The sequence below is a fragment of the Colius striatus genome, chromosome 2, assembly GCF_028858725.1.
Source record: "Colius striatus isolate bColStr4 chromosome 2, bColStr4.1.hap1, whole genome shotgun sequence".
In the NCBI taxonomy this organism is placed as follows: Eukaryota; Metazoa; Chordata; class Aves; order Coliiformes; family Coliidae; genus Colius; species Colius striatus.
The window spans coordinates 11,308,537-11,325,880 of record NC_084760.1 but is presented as its reverse complement, the minus strand read 5'-3'; the positions used below and the strand labels follow the sequence as shown (position 1 = coordinate 11,325,880).

General features: G+C 41.0%; 1 protein-coding gene across 5 annotated transcripts in view; it reads left to right on the top strand.

Moving 5' to 3' along the window:
• DOP1A (DOP1 leucine zipper like protein A) overlaps positions 1-17,343 on the top strand; it is a 66,181-nt gene extending 48,838 nt beyond the window's left edge. For 3 of the 5 annotated variants that reach the window (XM_061989464.1, XM_061989465.1, XM_061989466.1), the window contains exons 22-38: positions 1,587-1,712; positions 1,977-2,111; positions 2,413-2,468; positions 2,907-3,011; positions 3,717-3,783; positions 4,104-4,248; positions 4,484-4,563; positions 5,111-5,220; positions 5,460-5,609; positions 6,876-6,937; positions 7,538-7,690; positions 8,893-9,029; positions 9,722-9,777; positions 10,666-10,830; positions 12,477-12,606; positions 14,616-14,675; positions 16,740-17,343. In XM_061989464.1, the coding sequence (XP_061845448.1) occupies positions 1,587-1,712; positions 1,977-2,111; positions 2,413-2,468; positions 2,907-3,011; positions 3,717-3,783; positions 4,104-4,248; positions 4,484-4,563; positions 5,111-5,220; positions 5,460-5,609; positions 6,876-6,937; positions 7,538-7,690; positions 8,893-9,029; positions 9,722-9,777; positions 10,666-10,830; positions 12,477-12,606; positions 14,616-14,675; positions 16,740-17,045 (2,043 nt within the window). In that variant the 3' untranslated portion in view covers positions 17,046-17,343. Of the gene's footprint in view, positions 1-1,586; positions 1,713-1,976; positions 2,112-2,412; positions 2,469-2,906; positions 3,012-3,716; positions 3,784-4,103; positions 4,249-4,483; positions 4,564-5,110; positions 5,221-5,459; positions 5,610-6,875; positions 6,938-7,537; positions 7,691-8,892; positions 9,030-9,721; positions 9,778-10,665; positions 10,831-12,476; positions 12,607-12,709; positions 12,965-14,615; positions 14,676-16,739 lie in introns of those variants that run through there. The other 2 variants (XM_061989467.1, XM_061989468.1) reach the window with 2 other exon arrangements.
• The last annotated feature ends 1 nt before the right edge of the window (position 17,344 follows it).

Sequence of the window (17,344 nt, the reverse complement as noted above, 5' to 3'; positions counted from 1 at the left end):
CTGTGGTCATATTTGTGCTACCCATAGGGTTTCCTACTCACTGAAAGCAAGGATGTCTGTACCTCTTGATGGCCTATAATGTTACAGTGCCTCTGTGATAAAAGGATAAGGTTTTGTACTGTGGTTAAACATGAGCTCTTCTGTACATCCCAGCCTTTTCTTTGATTTGCCAAAATCCATGGTATTCAAAAGAGCATTCAGCATATCCTGTGTATGAAAAAGTCCAGTCTGAATTTAGGTTGTTCAGTGTAGTATCAGGGTAGGTTATTTTACTTTTTCACCTTGTTGCTTTTGGGTAATGACTTTGTAGCTGCCTTGGAGTTGGTGGATATGGTTAAAAACACACAAAACCACAAGACTGTACAGAATTTTGTGTCTAAGGTATAAACAAGCTTTTTAAGCTCCAGTAAAACTGGAGCTGCTTTGGCAGCCACACTCTTAACAAGTTCATACAGTGCATCATCAAGCTCTGGGGTCATATATAGCAGTTTCCTGCAAGCTTATACAATTTCTGCTGAGATATCTCTGACCACAATAAAAGTGATTTTCAGTACAGAGATTAAAAGTGCGTTTTAGCTTGAAATCTTCCCGTCATAGAAAACAGGTCAAGAAGACAGCTCAGGAAATACATTTCTTCACCCAGTGTGTCTCAGTAACTTCTGACATGCTTAAAAGCCATGTTAATTAAGAGTTTCAACAGTGAATATTTCAGTTATTTCAGTGTCCCAGAGTAGCATGTTCTTTCTTTTAGGATTTCTCCACCATCCCTGCTGCTTAATCTTATTCTCACTTGCTAAAAAGCAAGTCCACACTATTTGTGGGAGACATGAACATCATCTTCCTTTATTCATCCTCCTTATCTTGTACACATTTGATAGTTTTTATATCTCCACTTGTATGTTTTGCTCCTGACTCTTTACAAACCCTTTTTGCTTCTTCATGTAGATTATGTTCCACAGTACTAATCTTTCTTTTTGTGGTTTGAATTCTGTCAGTTTGTAGTATGTTTCTTGAACTGGACATGGTATGTGGTATCTTCTTTCAGGGAAATATTTAATGTCTTTCATGAGGTGTTGCTGTTTATGGTCTTTTCCCCTTCCTTGCAAGGGCATCTTGCTCAGTTTGTGGCCCACTATAATCTGAAGGCTTTTTTTCCTATTGCATTGCTATCTAAAGAGTATCTCATCCTGAATCACTCAAGTTGTTTATCCCTACCTTTGCATGCAAAGATCTTTTGTTTTTCAGGATGCTTTATGAGTTTGGTCATTTTTTTGTTCTGTACCTCTCTATCAGTTGCTTCCCACTTCACTGCCATTTGCAAATTTAACAAGTCTATTTTATCTTCCCTTGTCTGAGTCATGAATAAAGTCACTGCAGAGTACCAGATGTACAATAGAGCTTTATGAACCCAGTTTCAGAAAAGCTAGTTACCATCCAAGTATGGCTTTATAGCTGTAGCAGGGCACTCTGCCTAGTGAAAAAACACAAGATGGTCACACTGGTTTAGGTACCCAGTAGCTACCTGTTTTGAATGTAATGCTGAGGTGCTTATCTAAAGGTGTATGTGTTGTGCTTCCACATTTCAGAATTTGAGGCAACAAATTCTTGAACTTCTGGGTCCAATTTCAATGAATCATGGTGTTCACTTCATGGCTGCTATTGCATTTGTATGGAATGAAAGGAAGCAAAATAAAAACACTTCGAGGACAAAGGTATGTTTATCCTACAGTGGTCACTTCAAATAATGGTGATAGCTTTAAATGCTATAGAAGCAGTAAGGGGAAAATTCAGACATTCCAGTGAAAAAAATACATAGTATGAAACGTGGGGAGTATTTATATTACATTTCTAATTAGTATCTGAACTGGCAGGAGCTACTAGTTTATTTTAGAATGGAATAACCTTCCTGAATTCTTCAGTAAAAGAAGTGATTCTACTTCTGTGATGATAATCTGAGATACATTTGATTCTTTTAGGTTATTCCTACAGCAGGTGAAGAACAGCTTCTTCTGGTCGAGCTAGTTCGCTCTATCAGTGTAATGAGAACAGAGACTGTTATCCAAACAGTGAAAGAAGTTTTGAAGCAACCTCCAGCCATAGCAAAGGACAAGGTATGAAAACTGCAGAGATGCCATGGTTTTCTTTAATGTCCTCTTGCTTACCCTTAGAACACTGATGATATGGCTACTTCATTCACAAAGCTGAGCAATACAGTGTGAAAATTTTCACTATATTTAATTGATAGATGAACTTTTGAAGGGATGTCATAGCTCTTTAGTCATCACCATTTACTCCAGAATCCTGTTAACATGATAACGTTATAGCATTGCTAGTTTTGCCCTGCTAAGTGATGGGAGGCACAGGGGGGAAGTCACTTCTTCCTGATGATACAGATGTCATTTATTTTTCTAGAAACATCTTTCCCTGGAAGTCTGCATGTTACAGTTTTTCTATGCTTATACTCAAAGGTAAGACAAGAAATAAAACAGATGGACAGTTTGAATATTTTAGATCTCTTTCTAATCCCTAGGATGAGAAGTAGCCTGTGTGATATAAATCCTGAAGAAAGCATGATTTTGAACTGTATATGTCATAAAAAAGAAAGATTTATGCAGAATTCTTTCATTCTGCATCAACTTTCTTCTCCCACCTAAAAATCCTGCAGGAAATCTGCCCCCTGCACAAGGAAAGCTGATTTTATTGAAAGCATGTCTTTCAAGTATAGTATTCTTCTGCCTTCCTCCTTTTCTGAATGACTTATTGTAACCACCTAATATTAAATGAAAAAGCAAAGAATCTGCATAGATGTTGGTTCACAATATCTGACAGAATTGTGAGATGGAAAGTGGACAATACCTGAGGGACATGGTGAGTGTTTTCATTGCCATCACTGCTCTCTCTCTTAGGATTCCAGTCACCAGCTTAGTAGATAGCTGGGCAGCACTGCTGCTTCTGTTAAAAGATTCCATCCAGGTTGGTCTTCCAGCTCCAGGACAATTCCTCATACTTGGGTAAGTTCTCTTTGATATTTCAGATTTCCATATAAGCTCAAATGTTCGTGTGTGGAATCATATGGAAGTGTGGTGTTTTCAAATCTCTGTCATGTATTTTTGAGTGGTAGAGCTATTGCCCAAGTTCTGTGGGGTTTATCAGATTAATCTCTTCTCTGAGGAATAGTTACATATATTAAATTTTCTATTAAAATAAGACACAAGACACAATCTTACCTTTACTGATTACCTGAGAGATTGAGGCTCTTTAAACTGTAGGTTTAAGTTTCTGATTTTTCTTAGAAAATAACTACAGTGACTATTTCTTAGTTACATGTCAATTTTCAGCCCAGTAGAAAGGATTCATTCCCAGCATGAAAGCCATTTGTGGAGTGCTAGAAGTAAAACATTAAATATGATTTTCTGTATAAAGCTGATTCTCCAAGAATCATTTTCTTGAATGTCTGGAATTTATCTTCCCTTTGTAAACTGTCTCTAAAGATACTTTTGTGTATAGTCTAGTAAAACATGTTCTTGATAAGCTATGATAATATGATCAAAATTAACTTAAGAAACTTGAAAGGATGTTTTCTACTATATTAATAAATTGTAATAACAGAAGATTTAGTAAAATAAGCTTTATGCACAGAATTGTCCTAGCTCTTAAAATTACTGAGTAATGTAGTGAGAGAAGAAAATCCATATCTACTTGCATATTTTTTTCAGTGTTCTTAATGAGTTCATTATGAAAAACCCAAGCCTAGAAAATAAGAAAGATCAAAGAGATCTCCAGGTAAGAAATTTGTTCTGTTTATGTCTCTCTTGAGGATATTGAACAATAAATTCTTGAATGCACTAGAGCTCTCTGATCTATCAATTCTGTAGTCTGAAACAGCTCTTTAGTATCTTCTACTTGGTACTATTTCTAATCTGTTGAAAACAGATCTCATTTTCTGTGGAGTTACTAATTGCTGACAATATGGAACAGAAGTGATTTGAAAGCAGTTTTATACTTAATTAGCTATGTACTTTTCCTACAAAAACACATCAGGACAAAAAGTACAGCCCTTCTGCATGAAGTTTTTAAATCCTTGGGTTTTTCTTTTGTACCAGGATGTAACACACAAGATAGTGGATGCCATCGGGGCAATTGCTGGTTCTTCCTTGGAACAGACTACTTGGCTGAGACGAAACTTAGAGGTTAAGCCTTCTCCCAAGATTATGGTTGATGGAAACAACTTAGAATCAGATGTTGAAGGTATTTTAAACAAAACATCAATAATCAGGCCAAAATGAACAAAGGCCAGATTTACTGTATCTGAATATATTAAAAAGGCTTCAGTATTTGTCAGGCATTAGTGTCTTTTACAGACTTTGCCAGACACACCTTGTATCTTCAGAATATATTCTATTAAAGTATGCTTGTAAGAAAAAAACTTAAGAAAACTTAAGAAAACTAATGGATTTTTTTTTTTGTTATCATCTTCATTTAGATATGTTGTCTCCAGCAATGGAAACTTCAAACATAACTCCATCTGTTTATAGTGTCCATGCATTGACCTTGCTTTCTGAGGTAAATGTCTTCTCACGTGTAATACATACTAGTCTTAAAATAAACTTGTGTATTGTGAAAAGTTTGGGCTACAAGCTTGGGGAAAGAGATTTGATGGGAAACACTGATGTGCATGGATTCTGGGTCCTATCATGTAGCAAACTTTGTTACTATTCCATTTAGGCTCAGTGAGATGGATGAGATGTAAAGCATGGCCTTTCAAATGTGTAGTATGGAAGACTTTTTTGGTGGCAAACTTTGTGTGTTATTATTAGTAAATGTTATTTACTGCTGGTAATTGCAGTCAATCTGAATTCTTCTTTATTATTTTGTAGGCTGCTTTGCTCAGGAGCTTATGCTTCTGTGTTTTTAACTTAGTGTGTTTTATAAACTATAGAATCCATTTATAGAATCCAATACTCTTGATTTTTCTTATAATACCTGAAATTTGATCATTCTCTCATTTAACTTGAATGTTCAGTAGAGGATATTACACATAAAAATGCTGAATAGTAGATAAAAAGAATTTTGAGTGTTCATTATAACATATCTTCCTCTCTTTTCGTAGGTTTTGGCTCATCTCTTGGATATGGTTTTCTACAGTGATGAAAAAGAGAGGGTTATTCCTTTACTTGTAAACATTATGCACTATGTGGTTCCCTACCTCCGTAATCACAGGTATCTTTACTACTTCTGGAATTGATGTAGAGCTTCACAGCCACACAGAATCTCAAGAGTTGGAAGGGACCTCGAAAGATCATCCAGTCCAACCCCTCTGCCAGAGCAGGACCACCTAGAGTAGGCCAGTTTTGTGGGTGACACCTGAGTTGAAACAGGCATGATAAAGATTAGATGTCTATAAAACTTTATATAAAGCAATGATTCACAACTGTTTCATGTTTACTTTTTTTTCCTAGTGCTCACAATGCATCCAGCTATCGAGCCTGTGTCCAGTTATTAAGCAGTCTTAGTGGGTATCAGTATACAAGGAGAGCATGGAAAAAGGAAGCATTTGACCTCTTTATGGATTCCAGTTTCTTCCAGATGGATGCTTCATGTGTTAACCAGTAAGTCTGTGTTTTTCCTGCTTAGATTAATGACTGTTACAAATGTTTTATATATACTGTTACACAAGAGTATGTCTAAAGTGGACCAGAATTTTCCAACAGATATCTCTGTTGAGAGAAACGGAGGGATGTTCTGTGCTTTAGATTTCAATGTGAAATGTGAGACACTCTTCCCTAAGGTATATTTCTATGGAGTATATTTCAGAAGTCTCTTTTTTTCAATTTCAAATAACCATGTAACGTTTTGCAGAATCATAGAATGATTTGAGTTGGAAGAGACCTTAAAGAGCATTGAGTTCCAACCCCCTTGCCAAGGGCAGGGACACCTTCCAGTAGACCAGATTGCTCAAAGCGCCATTCAGTCTGGCGTTGAACACTTCCAGGGTTTGGGCGTCCACAGCCTCTCAGGGCAATCTCTTCCTGTGCCTCACCACTCTCACAGGGAAAAACTACTTCTTTATATCAAATCTAAATCTACTTTTCCCACTGAAACTATTTCCCTTTTACCCTACATGCCTTTGTAAAAAGTCCCTCCCCAGCTTTCTTGTAGGCTCCTTTAGCTGCTGGATGGCTGATCTAAGGTCTTCCTGGAGCCTTCTCTCCTCCAGGCTGAGCAACCCCAACTCTCTCAGCCTGCCTTCACAGGAGAGGTGCTTCAGCCTCCTGGTCATCTTCATGACCTCCTCTGGAGTCATTCCCACAGGTCCACATCCCTGTAAGTTGAGGGCCCCAGAGCTGGATGCAGCACTGCAGATATGGGGTCTCTCAAGAGCAGAGTAGAGGTGCAGGATCCCCTCCTTCAGCCCACTGGCCACTTTGCTTTGGATGCAGTCCAGGATACAGTTGGCTGTCTTGGGTACAAGCAAAAATTGCATGTTCAGTTTTTCATCCATCAACACCTCCAAGTCTTTCTCCACAGAGTTGTTCTCAATCTGCTCACTACCCAGCCTGACACATTTGGTATTGGTTACTCAGGTGGAGGACTTTGCACTTGGCTCTGCTGAACTTCATGAGATTCACACAGGCCCACTTCTATCCTGTCAAGGTCCCTCTGGATGGCATCCCATATTTTCTTTGAGGAGGGGTTTGAGAAATAATAGTTTCAGATAAAATTGCATGGAGTAAATGATATCTACGTAGCAGAGAACTTGGATTGGAAGCCTTAGTCTGGATTAAAAGAGCAGTGAAAGCTCTGTAAATATCCCTGTAAATTCCTGCTTTTTATTTCCTTACTTTTCTGATTTATGTACAATATTCCTGTTTTAGTTGGAGAGCTATTATGGATAACTTGATGACACATGACAAAACCACATTCAGAGACTTGATGAGTAAGTATTTATTACCATAGCAGGGACTTTTCTCCACATGAAACATTAAAAAAAGGGAATGCCAAACATCTTAAAGAAAACCATTTGTTCCCCATTTATTTCAATCTGTTTATTAAGTGTTCTTCATGTCTCCTCCCTTGATTCTGGATTTCCATCAGTAAGATTACCTAAAGTGAGAGATTTTGAGTCCATCCTGGCACACGGTGAATTTTGCTGATGTGCAAAGCGTGTTAAGCAGAGCGGGTGGGGGTGGCTTTTGGTGGCTTTTGGGTTGTTTGTCGGTTTGGATTTTTTTTAAGATGTGACACTAACTCTTCTTAAGGAAAAATTGATTCTGCACATTCTAAACTGAGCATCTATACCTGCAAATTGACAAAAAAATGGCTAAACTCCCTCTCAAAAGCCCTCAAACCCAGGCACTATTGTGTATACTGCTAAGTTTTCTTTCGACATCTGTTTTAAAACCAGAAGTTGCAGAACATGCATCTTCTTGGCATCTGCTTTCCAACTACGTTAATCCAATGAAAGTAAGAGCTGTTTGTGCCTTAAAGTGAAACAGAAGGGACATGCTGACATTCATCTTTGCATTTTCTCTTTCAGCACGAGTGGCTGTGGCTCAGAGCAGTTCACTCAATCTCTTTGCAAATCGTGATGCAGAGCTGGAGCAGCGTGCTATGCTCCTGAAGAGACTGGCCTTTGCCATCTTCAGTAGTGAGATAGACCAATACCAGAAATACCTTCCAGATATACAAGGTCAGTAAAAACATATCATTTAGTAAACTTCTGGACTCTGGTGTTGAGAAATATTTGCATGACACAGTAACAGCAGGTACCCCTGTCCCCTGGAATATTGGTGTGCAGTGCTACTGTTCCTGTGTCTGAACACAAAGTTTCTACAGATTTTGGTTAGGATGTTTTTCAGTCTTAGATGATTAGGAGCTACACAGCTTTTGTGATAACTTGGATAAAAGTCAACGAGTAATTTCACTGATGTCTCATTTTATACCTTGATTAATGTCCTCGAGTACCTGCACCATGTGTTTTGACGTGAACATCTGAGGTATAAGCACCTGTTGACTAGGGATAAGTAGGAAAGCTGATCCTGAAGTTTTGAATTCTTGATCTCTCCAGCTTTTTTTTCTGCTGTTCAGTTTATCTGTCCTATTTATCACTGAAGAGTGTCTCTTCCAGTGACCTTTTACATTAAGTTGGTCAGGAGTGGGAGCTGCTTGCTTTTTATTCTAAGATGGTACAAATATTTACAAGAGCAGCCTCTAGATATATTGCCTTTTAGTTTAGATATATTGTCAAGGTTGACACTTTGATCTTTTCCTCTGGATGGAAAGTCAATTGCATCATCTTTGTTGTTGTTCCAGGATTTATTCTTTTAAGTTGTTTGAATTTTTTTCCCCCTGTCAAGTCAGTAGCTGAATTTACTGTGTTCAGTATATGAGGTGGTTTTATGGGACTGAACTGCTAAGTGCATGTGTAAGTTTGACTGAAAAGCTTCTTTATGTATCTACCTCTGTATATACTGAATGCTGACAGGGGGTTATTGTTAAATAAGAGCTTATAATTCCTGTATAATGACCCACGTGTGGTGATGATGCAGCCTTTTAATCATTAGCAATATATCCTAGATGTTCAGGCTGTTGTTTTGTTGTACAGAATCTGTTAAATCTTCTTTTTGTAATAGGTGAAACTGCATAAGATGAGCAAAACTCCCAGATACACTGTTGCTTTAATCAAAAGATAAAACTACACTCTTTTGAGGTTTCTCACTTTGTTATTTGCTTGGTGGAAGTGGTTGGTTCTTATGTTGACAAAATAAAATTGTAGCGAAGTACTGAAACAGTAACATGGCAGATTCTTAAATTGAGAGGAAGTGAAGGAAGGAGAAAATGCTAGTTGGAATTATTCTGAACTCAGGAAATGTTCTTGGCTTTTTGTTTCAGAAAGACTGGTAGAAAGTCTCCGTTTGCCACAGGTGCCCACCCTTCATTCCCAAGTGTTCCTGTTTTTCAGAGTATTGCTTTTAAGAATGTCTCCACAGCACCTTACCTCACTTTGGCCAACCATGATCACTGAACTGGTAAGTTGCAGCTGGCATTCATGAGTTCAAAGAATCATAGAATCACAGAATGATAGCGGTTGGAAGGGACCTTTAGAGATCATCTAGTCCAACCCCCCTGCAGAAGCAGGTCCCCCTAGATCAGGTCACACAGGAATATGTCCAGGCAGGTTTTGAAGCCCTCCAAGGAGTGAGCCTCCACACCCTCCCTGATCAGCCTGTGCCAGGGCTCCCTCACCTCAACACTGAAACAGTTTTTCCTTATGTTTAATTTTTAGACTGTCAATAGTATAAATATTACACAACTCATTCTACTTAGCATGGCTCTCTGATTCCTGTGCTGTCCTTTACCCTAGAACCATTCTAGAATTACTTTCAGTGGACAGAACTGTGTTACTTCTGGAAATCACACCTGAGCTTGACTGGTCTATTATATCATTCTTTATTCTCATTTCCTTTATGTCTTGCTCTGTAGTAGTGGAGGAAATTAGCCTCTGAGAGCTTTCCTGGCTATAAGAGAGACAGTTTCTTAGAGCCCTTGTTCCACTCAGGCCATATGGGAGGGATGAAAGAGCCAGTGTCAACTCAGAGGGTTATTTCACCATCTAGTAATGGAAATAAAGCTCCTTAGTTCTCCTAAGGCTTGTTGCTCAGGCATTTTCCTGAGTCACAGTCCATAAAAATGGTATTAAAATGTAGCATTTGATCCTCAGGTACAAGTGTTCTTACTGATGGAACAGGAGCTCACTGCTGATGAAGATATTTCCAGGTAAACTTGCAAACTTCCTGCTTGTTTCTAACCAGTTTCTAACAGTCTCCTGGTGTGTAATCTATCTTAGAATTGTCAAGCTTAGGTGAGCAGGACAGGTAAAGGGTAGTTCAGCCTGCCTGCAGTACCAGGGACATACTCTTCAGGACAAACCAAAAATAATCCCACTGTCATGTTGCTCATAAACCACAAAGATAAATTGTGCAGTACAAGTGTGACAGTTCTTAGTATCATCCCAGCTCAGATGACACTGCCTCTGCAGTTAAACTATGCATGGCATGACTTCACAGCTTTTCTGTGTCATACACTTATTTGAATAACTTACATACACTTTTCTGTATCATACACTTACTTGAATAACTAACTAAAAATGTGGTTTCTTCTAGTGTTAGAAACAAGTAAGGATGAGGTAGATATCTTTTCTTGTCTCGTTGTATGTTTCTATTCCACCTGCCCTCTGCACAGAATGATCCCATTTCAGTCAATGCCAGCAGTGGGGGCAGATTTCTTAAAAGAGCAGCTGGAGTGATTTGCCCAAGCTTTGTTCTTCACATTTATTTCTAGATTCTCTTTGTTCTTTTGGAGATTCCCACCCCCCCTAAAATAAAGTAATATCAACATGACTTGGCTGTCTGGTGGGAATGAGATGTAGTGTAACATATTGATTCTATATTAGCATTTTATCATATGTATTTATCTAAAATCATACATAAATACACAACTTTCCACCCACAGCACAGACTTGGAACATTCTGGGTTTGATTTATGGTTTCAAGATGAAGTTAGTAAATGAACAGTTGTGTGTTTGGAAAAGCAAGTAAGAAAGATGATGTTCCCAGAGTGGCAGAAAGCTGCTGTGACTCACCTGCCTGCTGTAATTTGTTTCAGAACTTCTGGCCCATCTGTTGCTGGTCTGGAGACGACGTACACAGGTGGCAATGGTTTCTCCACATCCTACAACAGCCAGAGATGGTTGAACCTCTACCTGTCTGCTTGCAAATTTCTGGATTTGGCCCTAGCTTTACCATCTGAAAACTTGCCTCAGTTTCAGATGTGAGTAGAAGACACTGACATTTAAGTCTTTGGATGTTTGTCCACGTCTCTTGGCAAAATTCGCGTGCACAAAAAAATCTTTGTTTTCCTATTTCCTTTTTTGGGCCTTCACCCAGGACAGCCCACAGTTCATTCCTTCTCAGTGTCAGAGTGGCCCCCAGAGCAAATGATGCTGCACAGCAAAACTGTTCAAGCTGGTTTGATTTAGCCTGTGGCAAGAGATTCTCCACACTTGTGAGCTAATCAGTAATAGTGATTTATTAAGGTGTTTTCAGGTATTTAGTTGCAGTAGTGTTCAAGAGCTCAAAATGCACCCACACATCTATCTCAGTGAGTAATACATGAGATCAGCCGACTGTATGTCATCTCAGAATGACTCACTTTTAAATTACTCATGGGTGAGCTGTCTGGAAGATGCTGCAATAAACCTGCTCTTGCAGAGGACCCCATGGGATTGTTACGGTCAGTGGTGTTCCTGGGTGCAAGCTGCTGCCTTTGTAATCCTGTTCTGTTGGAAGGAAATGAGTGCACAACAACTAGCAGCTGATGAACAGCCTAGAAATGAGAGGCCACTGAGGAGAAAAAGTTTATTGTCTCTTCCTTCACGCTGCACCATGGTGACCTTGTGGGAGCTGCTGCCCTGGCACAGCTCTGTAGACATTTGGTGACTATAATTGTCCTGTTGTTTTAACAGACACTCGTGTGGGCCTGAGGGTGGAAGGACTCACACACACTGTGTCAGTTTGTGCCTTGTAGTATTTCTAAATCTAAAACTAATCTTGAAGATTCCTTAATTTATATTATGGGGATTTGGCTCATAATTCTTGTTCAGTTCTCCAGGCTGCCCCAATCCCCATTATTAGCCAACCTTGGTTTTATTTAGGTCATTACTATCCATTACTATGCAAGACCCACCTGGACATGTTCCTATGCGACCTGATCTAGGTTGACCTGCTTCTGCAGGGGGGTTGGACTAGATGATCTCTAAAGGTCCCTTCCAACCCTACCATTCTATGATTCTATGATTTCTGGTAGTTGTGCTGAGTCACACCATCTTGGTGTTGTCATGGAGCCTTGGATCAAAGTTTTAAGGACAGAAACTTGGATTTTCTGTAGAGTTTGTAGTGCAAGTAGCTAGTCCTTGCAGTGCAGCAAGGTGAGGAGGGGAGGGAATGGTCCACTCAGTCTCATTGGGCTATGAACAGGTAAAATAAATGGATTTCTGTTATCAACATGGTATACTGAGTTCACTTTGTGTGGTACAGTAAGCACTGCAAAAGTGCACAAAAAATTGTGACTTAGATATTTTATAACTCAGAGTTGCTTTCAGTTCTCCTGCACGCCACAAAGATGTGAATAATACTCTTTAGCTTCTCTGCCTTATCTTGCTCTTGGCATCCTTAAACACTTGGGAAACTCTAAGGGAAGAAGATATTCTTGGCCCTTTCAGAATATGTCTTTCTTCTTTCTCGTGGAAGACTGATGGGTTTTGTGTGGGTTGGTTTTGCTGTCAGCCTGTCCCCATCCCTCCCAGCCCCTTTCTTTGGTACTTCACCAGATTTCCTCATCCACTCATATTTTTATGTCTAGCAGAAAAGCCTGCACATTCTGTAAAGATGAAGGCTGCTTGTGTTCTCTCCTGACAGGTATCGTTGGGCTTTTATTCCAGAAGCATCAGATGATTCTGGCTTGGAAGTACGAAGGCAGGGCACACACCAGAGGGAGTTCAAACCCTACGTGGTGCGCTTGGCAAAGCTGCTGCGGAAAAAGGCAAAGGTGTGTTGCTTTCTTCAAGTTCCTCTGACACTGCAAACTTTAATGTACAGTAACTTGCAGCACTGTTTGGGTTTCGATGTTTATCTCTTCTTTTTTTTAACAGTGAAGAATGGTGTGGGAGATTCCCACTGGAGTAATGTCATGTCCTCATCAGGCAAAAAACATATGTAGGGATATAAAACAAAAAACCAACTCCAAACCAACCAAACAACAAAAAACCCCACCTAACCTGTTGTGGTCAAAATAACAACAGGCTATGGTCAGTGACTTTGGAGTTTCCAATTGAAAGTACTATTTGTATTATTTGATTAAAAAGTAAACTATGCTTCAGTGTCTGACGTATTTTAACACAAAATCATTTTCAGATAGCCAGTCATATATGTGGGTGCCAGTATAACTACCTTTTCAAATAGAAAAGCATTTTTGTTTATAATTAAGTTCACATTAAAATATTTGGAAAACTCTTGCATTCCTGAAAATGAGAGAGCCAAGAGCTCTGAGATTGGGCAGGGCTGGGTTTCTCCTCTGAAGCAGTTACACTGAACAGAGGAAGGCAGAGAGCAGTAGAAATGGTGCCAGGGAAATCTTGACTGCCGAGTTTGTAGAGCTAGAGTAGAAAATTAGGGTTGTCATACTGTTGATGCGTGAGTTATGTTATAACCCTTGTTCAGTTGGGGGGCAGGCCTGATCCACTAACAAAGCGAATGGAAGCTGGCCAAGCCCTGTCCCAGAGTTTGAGGTTACTGTTTAGGGCACTTTGCTGCTCCTGCTGTGAGGGCAGAGCTGCCTTGGCTAGTACTTCACTAGGAAAGGCTGCTGGGTGGAGCAGGGAAACAGGGAGGAAGCTCAAAGCCATATGGGAGAAGGCTTTGAAATTTCATTATTGGCTTTCCCTCCAAAATAGGTGGCATTTGTCAGGGATGAAACACTTGCTGCTCACTGTAGCTCCTGTGTTTTCTATCTGTAGTGCATATTTTAACTGAGTAGAGAAACTACTGCTGGCATACAAGTGGCTGCATAAAATTTAAGGATAACTGAGTTGCAGGCATACCTGAACCCTTCAAGCAAAGCTCACAACTACAGGGGATAAAACAAGTATCTTTAGTGCATCTGCATTCTTCATTGTATTGATTATGAAGATGAGATTAAATTTCTCCTCTGACGTGTAAAGGAACAATTAGTTTTAACTGAGCACTTAACTTCAGGCTTTAAACTTAAAGGCTGGAAGAGACCTTTAAGCTCATCCAGTCCAGCCTTTGTCCCAGCCCTATCAACCACTAGACTGTTTCCCCGAGTGCAACATCCACTGTCTCTTAACAGTCTCTTACACGTCAGAAAGCTGTCACAATCCAAATAATCCCTCTGCATGAATTATGAATTCCATGTGATGTGTGGCATGTACATGCTGGTAAGTACTGTATGTAGAGGTAGATGCCTGAAGTCTGGGCTTCCCTGCAGTGTCCTTCAAGAACATGGACAATTTCTGGACCCCCCTGGTGACGGCAGCAGTCGCACACTGTGAACCATTTCTAAGGGTGTGATGGTGACATAAACCTGAGGCGGTCAGTGGTGACTTCCAGGCCTTTTCTTCTTTGTGCAGATGAGAATACTGTTGCATACAGCTGCAAGTTTTTCTTAGGAAATAGCTGTTTCTGAGCAAAACGTTCCAGTGGGTCTTTATTTTTCTTCAGGGCACTCTGACTAATGCTCAGTTTCATGTGGTATGGTGGTGTCTGAAGGAGACGTGCTTAAAAATGTCCTCCTTCAGCACTGCTGGCAATCAAGAGAAGAAGGAACCGTCAGTGCTGTTACTGTCCATTAGTGTTTTGGCCACATGAGCTCCAGCATCTGCCATTTCTGGGGCACCTTTTGGGACCCTTTGGGGTGTGGGTGATTTTTTTTCCTAGCTGAAGGACAGCACCCAACCAGGCAACTGCACGGCCTTCACGGCAAAGTATTACTTTGATACATGAAATGCAGTCTGAAAGTTCTCCTCTTTCCTTCCACAGGACAAACAGGAGGACTTTAAGACGGTGGTTTTGGAGGGAATGGAGATGGCCAAGCATCAGGTGAGGGTGGCCTTTGATGCTTGAGTTGTGAAACAAACTCACCATAATGACACCATCACCTCGAGGCCCTGGGCAGTATTTAGCTTTCAGTAAGAACCAAGACAGATTTCTCTTGTTAGAGGACAGAGTTGAGAGATTTTTTCCAAGTGAAAGAATCACTAGGGCCCTTGTTTTTATAGATAACTTAAAAATTTGGGTTGGAGTTGGTTTCCTACATGCAATAGATTACAAAAAGCTACTGTTTGTTCTAAGATGAATTATGATCGCAGATCGTGGTAAAATTAATAGAACAGTTTTGGCAGGTGTGAAACGCAGTCACTAATTAATCTCTGTCAAAGTAACTGTTGCTTTAAGTATCTGAGGAATTAGTGGTGTTTGCTTGGCAGGGACTGCTGTGAGGAAATGGCTTGGGTTGTGTTTCAGGGCTCAGGGAGAGATGTGCAGGTGTATTGCCTTGCACATGCAGGCATGTTGTCGGGCTGCTGTGTGGTGCTGGTGCTAGGGGCTGTCCTTGTCACCACAGGGCATCACAGGGGCAGTACAGAACACAAACTGAAAATCCTGTCATCTGTCACTCAGGGCAAAGTTTTTACAGGAGAAACTTTTAAAAACTAGTAGCTCCTTAAAAGTAGGAGATATCAACAACTCTGCGTTGGAATTCCCTTTGTTCTAGTTCATTATGAGCCTTTCCTCTCTTGAGTCAGAGCTAGAATAGTGATCTCCTATCACAGGGAGCCAAGCCACCAGGTCACAGAATCATGGAATCATTATGGTTGGAAAAGACCTTTAAGAACATCGAGTCCAACCCCTCACCTCACACTGCCAGGCCCATCACTAAACCATGTCCCTCGGTACTTCTATGCATCTTTTGAATATCTCCAGGGATGGGGACTCCACCACCTCCCTGGGCAGCCCCTTCCAATGCTTAACAACCCTCTCAGTGAAAAATGAAAATACTAAATACATTCATATTTCATTTTAACCTAAATGGGTGGTTGTTAAACGAATGTCCTGCAGGCTCCTGAACTGCAAGAGGGTTGCTTCATTTAAAGGGCAAAAACTGTGCTTCCTAAAGTATTGTCTCTTGAAGAAACCCCGTTTGCTCAGAGGCTGCAGTCAGCAATCCTCTCTGTGCTGTTCCTTCTCCCGGCTGCTCGCCAGGGCCGGGCAGGGGCTGTGCGGGCAGTGGCGGGCGGGCGGCCGGAGGTGGGTCAGGCACGGCCCCGGAGGCAGGTCAGGCGCTGGCTGACCCTGCTGTTGTGTCCAGGCTGCTGCTCTTCTTCCTCAGCCTAAAGACCCCTACTGCTGGAACTCCCGTGAAGTCAGTAGCAGTGCAAACTGTTTGTGCTGGTGAAAGTACATTACCGTCTAGATATGAATATGTTTCCTGACTCAAAAAGCCCTGAACGCTGGCACTGAGGGCAGCCCTAAGCAGGGTTGCAGCAGTGTAGGACCGACACTGCCTGAGAGCATCTGGTGTGTGACTGTTGCCGTTGCTACTGGGGTTCCTGAAATTCTCTCCCTCAAATGGAAGGCACGTAACAGTCCTTCTGAGGACACGCACTGAGGAACACGAGCCGTTTTCCTTTGAGCACAACCTCTTTGCTCAGAGCCTCATGCTGAATCCAGCACCACTTTAACACTTCAAACCTCTGAGCTCTCGCCTCACGGTGAAAACGCTTCGTTTCTGGGTTGACCTCGCCTGGGGTTTATTGCCATGGGTGGTAGGAGGGTGACGTGTGAGTGTTGTGGGGAGGCAGTGGGGGTAGCACAGTGTGCCCCAGGCAGCAGCACCACAGGCTGGAGCAGCACCAGGCTGGGCACCAGCGGGACCCTGCTGCAGCTGCTGCAACACTGGGGCAGCCCCAGGTGTCAGCCCACCCACCTGCAGGCTGCAGGGTGGCACAGGAGAGACGCTTTGATTTGAAAGCTGTGCTCTCTCTTGCTCATAGAACAAATATCTTTAGAGTCTAGAAAAATCCTTCCGTGGGTGTTAGCCTGTTGTTTTGCCCTGTGCTTTTTCTGTTTTCTCCTGTATTATTTCCTATTTCTTCATATTTACAGAAAAACCCCGAGGAGGACAGCTCAGGGAAAACACTAAGCTGGGAACCAGGTCACTTGCTTTTAACCATCTACACTGTTCGCAGCATTGAGCAGCTTTTGCCTTTCTTCAATGTGCTCAGCCAGGTTTTTAACAGCAAAGTCACGAGCAGATGTGTTGGACACTCAGGGAGCCCTGTCCTTTACCCCAACTGTTTCCCGAGTAAGGACATCAAAATGGAGAACCTCAAGACCTTCTCCAGCAAAGCAAGGCAAAAGATAGAAGAAATGGTTGAGAAGGATTTTCTTGAAGGAGTCATAAAAACATGAGCCGAGCTGATATGGCTCAGCTTAGCCACAGTGTAACTATTGAAAGGAAATACTGTATCTTTCCCAGCTGTATAGGAATTCTTTTCTTACTTTGTATGTAATGAAATACTTAATGTTGTATTTAAGTTAAATATTTGTACATAAGAGAAAAGTTCTCGATGTGGCCTGAAGCAAGCTTAAATATTGGTGGCTCATATTGATTATGGTGCCTACTATTTACAGTACATGTTTTGTTGTCTTGAGTTCTGTCTTTAAAAACAAAATCCTAAAAAATACAAGGTGCACATTTTTTCAATTAG